General features: G+C 34.6%; 1 protein-coding gene across 2 annotated transcripts in view; it reads left to right on the forward strand.

The window, feature by feature from the left end:
* Mhcl (Myosin heavy chain-like) overlaps window positions 1–14,990 on the forward strand; it is a 403,602-nt gene that overhangs the window by 175,546 nt on the left and 213,066 nt on the right. Inside the window, exon 2 of one of the 2 annotated variants that reach the window (XM_089645047.1) lies at window positions 12,928–14,201. The exons of the other annotated variant lie outside the window; for it this stretch is intronic. Within the exon in view, the coding sequence (XP_089501173.1) occupies window positions 13,077–14,201 (1,125 nt within the window). The 5' untranslated portion in view covers window positions 12,928–13,076. The remainder of the gene's footprint in view (window positions 1–12,927; window positions 14,202–14,990) is intronic. 2 annotated transcript variants of the gene reach the window in all.

Below are 14,990 nucleotides of genomic sequence, written 5' to 3' on the forward strand. Positions count from 1 at the left end.
TTTGGATTGCAATGTTTTCTGTGTATTTCAAATGGGCTATACATATTTATTTTTTAATTTTCCGTACAAACAAATAACGTTTTAGAAACTAGATAAAATCATCTTTTCAATGTATGCATTTAAAATAAACATTGCTATTTCAAAATATTAAAATTTTAATATCAAAAGTGAAAAATGTTGTCAAAAACGCTAACCACATTCTTACTTCATTTTTTACTCCAATCATATAAAAATTGAGAGAACTCGATATGTCAAAAAAACATTCGTTTCTTTTGGGGAATTTGTAAGAAAACTGTACTTTCACTTTAATCTCGTTCATATAATAAAAAAATAAGAAATAATTTTTAAAGTTAAACCAATTGTTACGATATCGGTGCGAAATATGAATTATATGATATGCCCGGTCATATATGACCTTAAAAAGCTGGAGGGGTTAAAGTGAGACTGTGAAGATGTCATCGAATGTCATGTCGAAGATGTCAATTAAAGCAGCGTGTCTGAAAACTGTCCAAGTCTCCCTTTTTAAAATATGTTATTATAAAAACTATTAGTCCACACTGGAGGCCTTGAGTTTTCCCTCTTCATCTATCTCATCTTGGGGGATGCTGTGGGGAGAATCTTTTTTATTGTAGGGAGGGGTGGACCTAGATCTCGAAGATTGACCCATATTGTAGGAGAGGGAAACACGAAAGCTGATAAATCTTACGACATTCAAGCTGTTGAACAAAAGAATTAATCGTATGAATATACAAGAAATATTGTGAAATATGTGCAAATGTTGGGCACTCGTTTGGGATGTTCAACGGTGCCAAAAGGGTCAATGGCGTGAGTTCTTCGGAGCACCTTCTATTGAGATACAGATGTAACAAATTCAGCATCCCTCTTTAAATCTCTCTTCTAAAGATTGCATTCCGCCCATTAAGAAATGAGAATCTGTCAAACGGATTTCCCGTTTTCTCATTAGAAAAAAAAAACTTTTTTTAAGTTGTATGTTGGCTATCAAATTTAACAGCAGAAAATTGTCTTACTTTATTTCTGCTTTGGCGTAGGCGTTTCCTTTTTTTTCTATCTCAACCATTCTTCCTCTCAAATTATGAACAATTTCCCCCAATCCCTCAACCATCTGAAGGTGGTCTTTTTTATTCTATGATCTGAACACTATTATGTACTGACCGCAGTGCGCAATTCACTAACTTGTCAATAATCAATAATACACCCGATGTACAACCGCCGTACTGTCAACGGTCACGAATGTGTGTTTGCGCATATCGTCAGTTCGCCTGATATCTGAGTTTAGCCGCTAGCTTTCTCCCCGTACAGATGCTGTTGACTTTTATTACCTTTCCTAGACTGGTGGCACTTCACCTGCGTTTAGAAATTAGTCAAAATTGCAGTAGAAATGTTTTCACTTTTGATGGAATCGAAGAAAATTAACGTGTGTAGTTAGCAGTAAAACACTTATGGGCTATTGTTCGGTGTCTTTATTGTAAGGAAATAGAGGTTTAACGCCACCGCAAGATTGGTACCCACATTTAGAGAGTTGAGTTGCAGCCTGAAGCTTGTTTTTCTATCTTTTAACGCGCGTTATCATAAGCGTTAAGCGCTTATTTGGGCAGTTTTCGTTCGCTGGGTACCTACGTCTTCATAAACTTCCAAATGCCTTCATTATTGCCGTGGAGTCAGCAACCCGCCCTTTGAATTAGGTGCATGAAAAATTTGATATATTGTTTGAAACGTATAATTTTACTAACTTTATTATTTAGGTTACATTTAAATTCATGTAGAACTTTAATATTTGTAATTGTAGAAAAAAAAACCGCAAAAAATTTTTTAGGTTAATTCCGAGTTTAAAATCTGAAATCGAGAAAATGACTTAAAAAAATGCCCGGTAATACAGAGATGTTGCGACCGTTACCTTTTTATTTTCTGTGTCTTGTTCTGTTTCATGTTTCTTTTAAATTTGTTAGTATATTCTTCGTCTTCAATGATTTCATTTTATTATCGTTTACATTGGATCAGCGTTATTTTTTAAAGCTTTAGACTAGATCTAGCCAGGAGAGCTATTTCACTATCTTGTTGGGTGATGGTGTGAGGCGGGTTAAGGATGAAGATGTAGGAAGGTCTTCCCTACATGTCCATGTTGCAACAGGACGAGTAACCCGTTCTCGTGCTAGTGGCATAAATGAGATCAGTTTCATAGTTTTTGTTTGTTTTAGGGAACAACTCTGCTATTTCCTTCGGGCAGACTCCAATGTAATACTGCAAAACAGACTCAGACTGCCGACATTTCATCTGTGCATAGCGATAGAAATCGAGCTGATAATCATTTGTTAATCACACCCGTTCTCCTTTGCACAGTATCATCACGTATTTTGACACTCCGGCCCAGAAGTTGTTTCCAGATTCTGCTGGTCACTATTAAATTATCCGCTATCCCTGAACGCACATTGGATTAGCTTCTTATCTCCAGCCTCAAGTCAATGTTTGTCAATCACACCCGTTCTCTTTTGCACAGTATTATCACGTATTTTGATACTCCGACCCAGAAGTTGTTTCCAAATTCTGCTGGTCACTATTAAATTATCTGCTATGTGCTGTACGCACATTGGATTAGCTTCTTATCTTCAGCCTAAAGCCAATGTTTATTCTCTTTTATAATGTACATTATTTACTCGAGTTTAAAATCTCAGTTGCGCCACTTAGTGGGCGATTTTTCATATGGTTTCTTAGTTTCAAATTTCGGTTGAAACATGTGGGACTTATGAATGAATGAGAATACTATATTCAAATTCTTTAGAAGGTCATTTTAACTTCCTTTGAGAGGCCAAAGTCTTGAATTATCATAAATTTTGTTGTTATCGTCTTTTTAAAGCAGTTTACAATCGATGAAAGTAATTTATAAGATGTTTGAAATTGGATGAATTTAGTCTTTTTTATTCTTATTGACTCTTTCGAAACTTGATGAGTGGGCGATGCGTTTTCTGCATTAAAAGTGTAATTTGGAAACTGAAATAAGGTTTAAATTTCTTCGTCGCGTCTACTAAATGTCGCGAAAGTCACCGAAATGTTTTCTTGTCAGAATTAAAATATACATCAAAATTTGCCACATTTTACAATAAAATCAACATTGCAAACTTTTACTAAATACTAGCCCAGCCCGTGAAATATCACGGGATATTATTATAATTGTAGGATTTCAAAGGAATACATATCATCAGAACGAGAACAATTATACAGCTGACAAAATGCAAAAGCAGTTTAGCAAGTTTAATTTGTAAAATAAAATAAATATTATTAACGATCAAGACAAAATATACAATTTTATTTTGAATTTATAGGTAGGTACATTATAGCTTATCTGAATTCTTAATAAAATCAGTTCCATTTTTGAAAATGACACTTACTTTCAAAGTAAATTTATAGGTAGGTACATTATAGCTTATCTGAATTCTCAATAAAATCAGTTCCATTTTTGAAAATGACACTTACTTTCAAAGTAAATTTATAGGTAGGTACATTATAGCTTACCTGAATTCTTAATAAAATCAGTTCCATTTTTGAAAATGACACTTAATTTCATAGTAAATCCGAGTTCCAGAGTTTATTGAACCCGAGTTACACAGGACACAACCGAAATTAGTATTGGTGATGAATTATTGACAAAAGCATTTTTATAAGCCGGATAGTAAAATAATCTGTGCTGATGCAAGATAAAATTTATATTCGTATATTCAATGTATACTCAAAATGAAGTCGTAGACCACTTGCTACAACACTCCAAGAATTTGTGCTGATGAAAGATAATATTTACATTCATATATAAAAATAATAAATATCGATCCAATATATACTAAAAATGAAGTTGTAGACTACTTGCTACAACACGGCGCAAGCTAGCAAGTAGAAGTAGGGAATAGCAAGTAGGGAAATATATATATAAATAAAATGTAATAAACTTGGAATATCGGTACTGACGATTAAAAAGTCATGATTTTTAAGTTCTCGAAAACATCAACCGCCTTCAGGTTGGTTCAGAAAGGAATCTGCTATAGTATGAACCGAACTTCTCCAAAATGATTGACACTTGAAGCACAGTCCATTTATCCACAGCACAGTGATGTCGTCATGACGTATGACCGGCCAGGTTAGGTGCCATTACCTGTTGAATACATATACTGAAATATGCAGAAAATTTTCCAGTTTCTAGGGCGATCCGAACGGATAAGGAGTACCATAATTTCAAACAGGTTTCAACGTGAATTCTAATCACTGTCATTTCTAGAAAACTGCTGCCACTTCTGATAACCTGGTGCCCGGTTAAATGACGTTTACCACATTCTGTGCTGATGATGCTCTCAGTCATTTCCTACATCTTGTTGTTCGTAATAAATGACATGCTATGGATATAGGTTTCTTGGGAATTCTCGTGTATTTATGATCGTGTTTCTCCCATTTTGGGATTATCACTTACTTTTCTTCTTCTTTTTTCTTCTTCCTCTTCTGTTTTCCTCTCCTACCGGAACGCATCAGCGGAAGTGCCCTCGTAACAGTCTCATGAGTTTCGAAGCATTCTCATTGCCTTCTTTGAATACGTCTCACATGAATTCTTCAAGATTTTAAATACATTAACTTATAAAAAATTTTCGACAAACCTAACATCATTAAAGTGGGGGAAACCAACGTTTTAACGGTTCCTGTACACACACAATGTAAATCGGTTTTTACCGAAAATATTAATAAATCACTTCAAATATCATACAAAAAAATAGTGGAATGGTTAAATAAAAATATAAATAAGTCGTCTCAATGTGCATAACCGCTGAAAAATAAAAATAGGGAATGGTTAAATAAAATCATATAAATTAGTCGTATCAATGTGGCATAACCACTGAAAAACAAAAATAAGGAATGGTTAAATAAAATCATATAAATTAGTCGTATCAATGTGAATCTATTAGAACAAGTTTATTTTTTATAATGATGTTATTCTGAATTCAAATTAGATCAAAATACATAACCTCAGTTTGTTAATGGCCAAACAAACGGCTGTCACAACAATAACATCTTAAATACTTGCAGAACTTAATAGTCACATTATTAAATTTTATTTCATTTAAATTTAATGTTTATGTTTAGACTTACGGAATTCAATACTTCGTTTGTCTGAAAGCACTATGAAACAATACATGATTATTATTTTATTTATTTATTTTTCGGAATAACTTTATTGAGTAAAACCTCAAATTGTAATATTTAAATATTGAAGACAACATTAGTGATTTTTAAACGAATATCTGAAACAGAAAAATCAGAAAAGGAAACGGTCACATCTGGGACTCGAACCCAGGAACCTTGTCTTTCCGGGACAGTGCTCTACCAACTGAGCTAATGGGACCCTATTCCCCTCGGTCACTTTTAACTGTATCATACTTCGAATAAGAACTATTAACATTGTCTTCATTTTTTCACCGCACATTTTTATTGGCAACTATCTTTATGTATGATGGCAAGATTCAACCCGAACTAAACGCAATCCAGACAGCGTCTTTTTAGATAAACCTATCTTATTTTTTATTTTTAATGTGCGACATCTGTTGACTTTACTGCAAGTCTAGAATGAATATTTATTTTTCGGAATAACTTTATTGAGTTAAACCTCAAATTGTAATATTTAAATATTGAAGGCAACATTAGTGATTTTTAAACGAAAATCTGAAACAGAAAAATCAGAAAAGGAAACGGTCACATCTGGGACTCGAACCCAGGATCCTTGTCTTTCCGGGACCGTGCTCTACCAACTGAGCTAATGGGACCCTATTCCCCTCGGTCACTTTTAACTGTATCATACTTCGAATAAGAACTACTAACATTGTCTTCATTTTTTCGCGACTTCAACTGGTTAACGATTCTGCATTAGCCATCGACATTTTCAATGTCACCTACAGACAATTCAGTAACTATCTTATAACACATGTTACAAAATAGTAAAACTGCCTGTGTAAACCTTTTAATTTGTAATCTTCTCCATGATATATTGGTGTATAACCGTTTTATGGAGAACATGAAAAAATAAATAAATAAATAGTGTCCAGATTCCCATGCCACACATAAATCACATATAAAGAGTAAACGTAACAACAAATCATTCTGTTTCTTCATATCCATAAAGGCACTTCTAGCCATCTCAATGTGAACCCTTATCTTGGGACAAATCCCATTTATTTTTAGCCAAGCTTAATTTATGTATGGCATCCTTCCTCCTCTCCCTCCAAATTTTCTTGAAAACCATTTGATATATGTCTGTTTGAAATGCGAGCCATAACATTTTAAAGATTAACCATTTGAAATTTGATCCTAAATGTCTGAGTTTGTATGAGAATACCAAAGGCTTTGCAGGGTGACTGCATCTAAGCAAATATCGTGGGTTTTCAGTCACAGAGCTATCGGCTTTGCACTTTGCATGTCGAATAGTTTCCTCGTAGATTTTCGATGACTGTCCCCGGAATCGAACCAGTTATCCCGGCCTGTGAGTCAGCCCAACTCCGAACTAGTTTCAAGACTAGAACACCTACACCGTAACTCGGGTGGTTCTTGCTTTAGGAGCACTGTGCCACTGTGGGTATTGATTACAGTCGGTAATTTGGTACCGTAGTACAGTAATCACTTGTAAACAAATCTTTCTATTTTTTTACGATAGGAAGAGACTTAAAGAACACATTATGCACTTTTCATTTTGTTGTTACCATTCTCGGAGGTCCTTCAGTCAGGACTTCAGACTGTTCCTTATTTATCAGCATTCCTTAATTTTTATCTAAACAGTTGAAATACTTGTTCATTCTGTGATGCGGCATTTCTTGTTTGTGACACCCGCTGTGCATGGGATGTTTAGATCAAATAATTAATATAAAATAAAATACTTATTTTGTCTTAAACCACGAGTTTTAAATTCATTTATTTGCCGACCGGTTTCGCTTTGCTCAAGCATCATCAGTGTACAAATTACTAAGGAGGTTGGACAGCATTTTTAATATGTGAATCCTTTAGTACAAAGCGAAACCGGACGGTAAATAACTTAATTTAAAATCATGGTTATACACAAAATAATTGTTTTATTTTTATTAAATATGAAAAATCACAGAGTGATTGCTTTCTGTAATAAATAATTTAAATATTTAAAAAAAATTACAGTAGTTCCACACAGGAGGCCCTGAGGAATATAATTTCCCTCGGGGCCTGTCTCATCTTTAGAGATACTGTATGGAGGGTCCTTTCAAGGAAAGGAAGGAAAGGAATTTCAGGGAAGGAAAAGGTCATGAGTGTTTCCAAGAGTGACGGATATATGAATCCATCCTTTCACTGCGGTATAAGACGATTGGGTCGCTGCTGGAGAGGTCAAATTGTGTCCCTCAACCAGGCTCTCTCGATCCGGCCCGCCACGCAGTAAATGGTCAGATGCCCTCTTTATACATACATTAGAGACGTTTTCTATTTTACTCTGCACAGTTCTACTAGGACATTTTAGGCATAAATCCACACTAAAATATTAACAATTGAGTACGCCTTCATAATTACTGCATCATTTAAAAATGTCTTTACTGAAACAAGATTAGCGTTATTACGTTAATAAATAATCCAATAATGTTGCACTAACAACAAAGTCTGTCTTTAAAAAGAAGGCTTTCAACGAACTTTTTACATAATTTCGCTTTTATAAGACCAGCGAAATTGTGGATTTGGACTTAAGAACTTGGCATAGTACAGTCACACATGAATATTCATGAACTTGTATATTATGCAATCGATTAACTTAGATTTCTAAGAGAACATGAATGTAGTCCGTTAACTACGTACTTTAGAATGTATGCGACTAGATTACGTTCAGAAAGAAATCTGAGAAACTGTTTTCATTCCACTGTATAACATTCATACAAGCACTAGGAATGTTTACAATATTTTCATTGTAACGTGTAATACGTTGTAAAAAGTTTGTATTATTCTCTGAACAATGCAAAAGTTGTTTTGTATAATAATATAATTAATATGACACACTTACTTGGAGCAGCCAAAAAAATATACTAGTGGGTTCTCACGTCTTTGTTGTTAGTGCAACATTATTGGATTTATTAACGTAATAATGCTAATCTTGTGTCAGTAAAGAAATTTTTAAGTAAGCGTACTCAATTGTACTTCATTCTTTTATTCCTAGTTCAGGTCTTGTAGGACATTGGACAACACTTTTTTATATGTGAATCCTTCACACTCCATGGAGGGTCTTTTTGCAAATGTTTTTTCATGGTTCGAATATTTTCGTGCATATTATTCATACTTGTATTATTATAATAATACAACTATGCATGGGGGGGGGGGGGGTTATCTTAAATAGACAGTAACCTTCCTCTTGTTTTGAAGATCATTTGTGCCAAAGTTCATCAACCTCGAAATAAAACTGTAGATTTTATATAGATTTAAAAAATATGAAACAAACAATATTGGGTCTTTTTTTATTTTTTGACAGTTATATTGACATTCCAAAGCCAAATACCTCGTGTTAGAAATAAAGTTGCAAGATATTTTCATCTTCAACGTTTTAGACAGAAAATCATCAAATTTAAACGATCATTTTCGGGTTCTGTGAAAGTCTGTTATGTTATTATATCATTACAGGCTAGTTGCATGACAGAACTGAAATGATAACAGAATCTTTCAAAGAAATGAAAAATTGATCAAATTCTCTGAAATAACCCGTCCTAAATCGATTCCCATGTGAAACAAATCTTCATTAATATAATTTAAACTTTTTACTTGTTGCCTGGCCATTTTCACTTTTAACTTTTACTGTCTGTTATTTTTGGACGATAACAGCTTCCGAGTTTAATTGGAGTGCGCGGTTGATTGACAACTGTATACAAGGCGCGTGGAGACTGTATCTGTATATGTGTTTGTATACTGGAGAGAGAAGCTTTTATCTTTCAAACACATTGGGAAACTTACTTTGGGGTTATGCAACAGAATTTAATTAAAATTACAAAATCTCTCTTTTATTTATTCATAGACCTCACACAATTCATTTATTTTTATTTTTAATCTTGACTACATTATTCATTGATGAACTGCACAAAAGTCCCAACTGCCCGGAGCCGGTGGAACTGGTAAGCCTGAAGGGAGTAGGATAGGGAACTAGATGTGATTTGACATTTCTAATCTGGTTACTACTACACGGAGAAAAATCTGTATTGCTAATTTATTAAAAGTCACTTCAAATTATTGGTAATCTGATTAAAAACGGGATTGCAGTGCGTTTTATGATTAACTTTTACTAAATTTATAATATATTGCAACATTTGTTCATGCACCTTCATTTGGCTTGATAATATGCAATGACGAAATGCGAAAATATTAGATTTTTTTATGAACACGTGTTCCGAAATCGTGATAATACATTCGTATTTTACTAACTGCTTAACAGGAAACCTATCAATTCATTTGTTAAGGACCTGCAATACCGTTTATAACCGGATGACGTATAATTTGAAGAGATTATTAATAAACTAGCAATGCTTATTTTCCTCTGTGAACGCACGGATTCTGATTTGTTTATATTTTTTTATTTGAGTACATGACAAGAGTTCCAACCGTTTGGACCCAGTGAGTCTATGGCATCAATTGGTGTATTTTGTGAGGCTGAAGGTAGTAAGGAGGAAAAGGAGATTGGAAACACGAAGGTGGACTTTTCAGATCTGGTCACCAACCGCGGCTAAAGCTAAAGCCATTTTAAGGAACGTTTTGATTCTGAATGGTGGTTTGTAAACAGGGCGATACTGAAAGTATGTAACGTGACAACTCTGGAACGTGCCACAAATATAATATACACTATTTTTGGTGACCGGATAAATCATCACAATGATAATTCATCACATCTTTAAAAAGTTGTATAAAGTCATGGAAAGTGATGAAACAAAAACTTTATTAACTGGGTTAAGGCGATGCCATACGTAGTAATGCAAAATCATGTGTTTTTGGTTTGAAAATTTGGTCGCCTAGAAATGTTTCAGATGCTTTAATTAAATACTGCGAGTAGAATACATCTTGGCCTTTGAAATAATCGAGTATTTTTTAGATAAGTCTTTTTATAAGCCCAGAAAAAAATAAAGTATAAGGCCTATGAAAACTGCTTTAAAGTTCAAAATCTCCTACTTACGAACCCATTTCGGTTATGATTTTATTTTATAATGTGGAAAATTAAGTTATTTATAAAATGATCGAAAAAAATTTAAATATTTATGCCTGAACATCCACAAAATAAAATAAAATGCACTTTTTGGCCATGTTTTTTTCTTGCATAAATCAAAACAGGCGGATGATGTTAAGCGGGAATTTAAACCTTATCGCCATCTACGTAAGGGTTGTTATTGATAGCGGCTCAATTTAAAATATTACACGACGTAGTGCATCGCCTTAAGTAGGTTAGGTTAGGTTAAATTAATTTTTTTTCATCGTTCCTAATGACTTTATATCACTTTTTAAAAGTGTGTAGAATTGTCACTGTGTTGTGTTATCATGAAACCACTATTTTTAATTAAAACATTCTGAAATAACACAAATTAATCACATAAAATTTACTTGTGCACGCTCGGTTTTGAACCCGCCATCTCTTTTTTCGTAGCCAAAGAAATGGTGAACTTGACTAGGTTTAGTGAGTAGAATCTTACTTTTCCACATTTCCTTTCCTTCTTCACCTACTTCAGTCTCACGTATCAGTTCAATATTGAGATTAACAGTTCCTGGCTGATGTTTTATTATGAATATTTGTGTTAGAGATTATTTTCTTAACGTGTTGGGTAACTTAAGACCGCTTGAGTAGTGTTTTGATTATCTCGTGGAAAGTAAACAAGTGTTATGTTTTCTTTGGAGATTCGATGATCTTAATTATTTGGTGCTCACTTTGAAATTTGATGACGGCTCCCTAAAAAATCTAGTCTCGTGCCCAATGATAGATCTATGGTCCAATGTCTTTATTTACTTATACCCTGCTGCTGAGAGCTCCGTTGTATGGTATCTTCGTTTGTCTACGTTATGTGCTTTCCCTACTAAGCCCAACAATATTTGAGTTGTTTCTCTGTCGAAAAACACTGAGAAAAATGGTCCTGTTAAAAACGTGTCAGCATGCCAACTTCCTGATAAAATATAAGTCATTCATAATGGTTTCATGATAACTCAACACAGTGACAATTCAACGCACTTTTAAAAAGTGATATAAAGTCATTAGAAACAATGAAAAATAATTTAAACCTAACCAAACCTAACCTACTTAACCCGGTTAATAAAGTTTTTGTTTCATCACTTTCCATGACTTTATATAACTTTTTAGAGATGTGATGAATTATCATTGTGATAATTTATCCGGTCACCATTCAGAATATATCGAGAACACGTGTTCTTTCCCTAATACATATAATGACGGAATGCGACAATATCAGTATGTCAATATCAAAATCAGTATTTTTATGAACACGTGTTCCGCCGTCCTCATAAACATTCAGTTTTGACTAAAAATTTGTTAGGAACTCTTTTAAATCATTCGTTACAGGCCTGCAGTCCCATTTTTAACAGGAAAACGAATAATTTGATCAGATTTGTAATAAATGAACAGTATTCCAAATCAGTAGGTTTTCTCCGTGCTGGAGCAAACCACAATTTATTCAAAAACAAAATTGCATAACTAAAAATCGGCATGTTTTTTACATGTCTCCCGTATAGAAATAGGCCATGGAATTATAGTCCATTCTCCGAGCAATGTGGTGTGCCCATTTCCTTTGATATTTTTGGCGTAGGTATTCATTCAATTATATCGGTTACTCTTGTTTGTTTTATTAGTTCTTAGTTGTCATACTTTGTATTTTCGATTTCTTCGTGTTTGCCTAACACGCATCTTTACATCCCACATTGCGTTACTTTCAATTTTTGGATCTCTCTTGTAATATTAAGTATATTCTTGATATAAGTACGTAGGTATAACACAACTCTCGCTGTGTGGAAGTGTCAATTGAAGATAAGGTTTGTTCGGTGATCGGCGAAAGATAAAAATACAAGATAATGGGTAGGCATTGTATTAGAATATTTCAATAAATTTCTTTTGGTTATCTGCAACTCAAGAATACTTTAATTGTGTGAATGTTTTCTCTGATACTCGATAATTTACGTGTATCGAAATGACCTCGACGTCTTTGATTCCTTATCACATTCTATTCATTCTTATACATATGTGTTTTCTTTTCAAATGCTCAAATCTTCTCTTCTGATTGAAGTTTGTAGGCAGTAAACAGTTATTTTGAGCATCTCTTCACGAATCTTTCAAAGGCGATCCTAAGTTTAATGCTGTAACACTCCATTCTGTGGACTTTATGTATAGACATGTTAGTTCTCAAGGTGACTTTCAGATTTACATTCACGATAGTAATTATTATTCATTGATGTTATGCAGTTCGATATGTAGGAAGTCGTACCACATTCATTTACTTTGTATAGTTCCATGTTTTGTTCTCTTTGTTTAACTTAAAATTTTGAATACTTAAATTAAACTGTTATCTTTCCGTGTTGCTCCAACAAAGATGTTTTTTGTCTCCGTTTCTTAAATAAGTCCTTGCCTATTTGTCACCTGTGTCGTATTATATAATTTACATTGCGACATTTCAATTCTCGGTGCATCTAATAGAAATGCCAATAAGAAGGTAGTGTTGGGTTACTCAGCATATTAGGACATGTTTATGAATGTCAGCTGTCATATTATGTATCGGAATATTAATATATTGTTGCGTGATACGAATACATTATATCGGTTTAGTTTCAATCCTCGCAATCGATACTGTGAAATATCACGCAAAATAATGCATAATATTCTAAATCTTTCTGTTTGATTAATGTTTACAGTGTTTCCTTTTGGATTACATAATTGTAAAACAAAAAGTGAATGTGCAACAAGTTTTAGTGAAACAATGTTTCGTAGATATACAAAATAGTGGATAAGAATCTAATGATGAAGAAAAGTGAAGATTAAACATTGTTTTAATTAGGTGAAGATGTTTCATCTGCACAGAACCTTCGAGCTCTCCTTGAGAGGAAGGGAGCCCAGTCCTAGTAAAACCAAAGCAAATCTTGCTATCATTCATAAACAATGTAAAGGAAAAGCTCATGCGAGTGGCCAAACTGACCCTGCTCCAAGAACTATTCTCAAATCAGAATCCAATTCTAGCATCAGATCCAGAGATTCGAGAGGTAGCGCAGTTGACTGCTTCATAGAAATCCGCAATGCGGAAACGTTGAATGCTAACGGAAACAACAAAGATGTTCCTGATTATGGAAAAAGCTTCAGCACTAGCTCTATGGAGGGGCACAGCGATACAGACTCCAGTGACAATACCAAATCAGAATGCAGCAAACATACACTGGATTCACAGGGACAGAACAATACCTCCGATCGTCTGTATCACATGTCCACGAAGGCCTCTCTAGCCAAGATGCGTTTCATGGATGAAGATCATCCACACTTTTCCAGCGAAGAATCGAATGAATCATACAAGAAAAGTGACGAAGCACACAAGAATGGTAAAGATTCTGCAATTTTCTTCGACAGAAAAGACGTTAGACGATCTTCAGGAAGAATGAGTTTTAGAGAGAAGAAAATAGGTATCGTGACAGTGGATGACGTCAAAGCTGATAGTTTGACGGACGATGGAAACCAAATAATCAAAGACGAGAAAAGGAAACCGCTTGAACGTAAACCATCGATAAACGAAAATGGTGAAAAACGACCAAATGGTTATCCAGACGGCGAAAAGCCGCCGATACCCGGCAATAAACCCATCCTAGTCAGAAGAAACTTCAACTCTCCAAATCAAAGCACAAGGACTGGATCATTCAGAAATTCGTCACCTTCTCCATCAGCCAGACCTCCTTGGAACAGCATTCACGCTAAAGCAGCTCCCTCTGGTTCCCCTGGACAAGGCTTAGTAAGGACGGGAAGCCTTAGAAACAGCATCAAGAAGAAGCCGAACATCATGGAGAGTCTTTTCTGGCTAGATATTGTTGATATCGCCGAAAGGAGAAAGTTTGGCTGGGGACTTGACACTGGAAAGGATGGTGAAGGCTTACTGAAGGACCTTAGTAGTATGGGAGCTGAAATACAAGACGCACAAAATAACAAGGTAGGATTCCTACAACAAAATCTCACACTTTTTAAATGCTCTTTATCGGTTGTGTATCTTCCACATCTTTTAAAACAGGTTTTTTTCAGGATTTGGTAAAAGTCTATTCGTCATCACATACGTATGTTTTTCTGCTTAAATTAATGCATCACGTAAGACAAATTTAATACTGAGAAACGCCTTTTTGCCGGAAGGAATCTCGAATCTGCATTTCTCCCCAAAAGGCCTCACGTTCGTAAGATCATAACTTGGCTGGAGCGTCTAATATTCTGAGAGTGAAACTCGTTCTGTTTTTTGCCAGTTAGTTTTGACAGTTACCGCCATGTAAGTCTGCTCTCCCGTCACCGGTGACTTGTGATACTCCCTCGGTAATTTAATTTCAATTTAATGGACTCTTGCAAATTTCACTTTCTGCATTAGTTAATCTTATTCAGTCGTCACCTCTCGGGTTAGTTTTAATGTTGCTTTATGAATTTCTAATTTGCCGCCATTAGGAGGCTGGTTTATTATTTTGAATGGATCCGAACATGGATCCAGTTTTGCTGTTAGGAAATGTTTAGATCGGGTATTGATTGCATCGTGATGTTTTTATATTCACGGCGTATTATTACATTACACTTCGCGGGGTTTTTAAAACAGTTTTTTGCTCAAGGCTTTTAGTTACACGGTGTGAGCTAATGTTTATTTGATTTTGTTTGATTGATGAGCATGTTTTGTCTACTGCGATATCTTTAGGGCATAGTCAATATTATTTTTCTGGATTAGAAATTTTCTTGATACTTGTGTTAT

This window comes from Hesperophylax consimilis, chromosome 22 (genome assembly GCF_061612785.1).
Source record: "Hesperophylax consimilis isolate HC1 chromosome 22, BYU_Hcon_1.0, whole genome shotgun sequence".
NCBI lineage: Eukaryota > Metazoa > Arthropoda > Insecta > Trichoptera > Limnephilidae > Hesperophylax > Hesperophylax consimilis.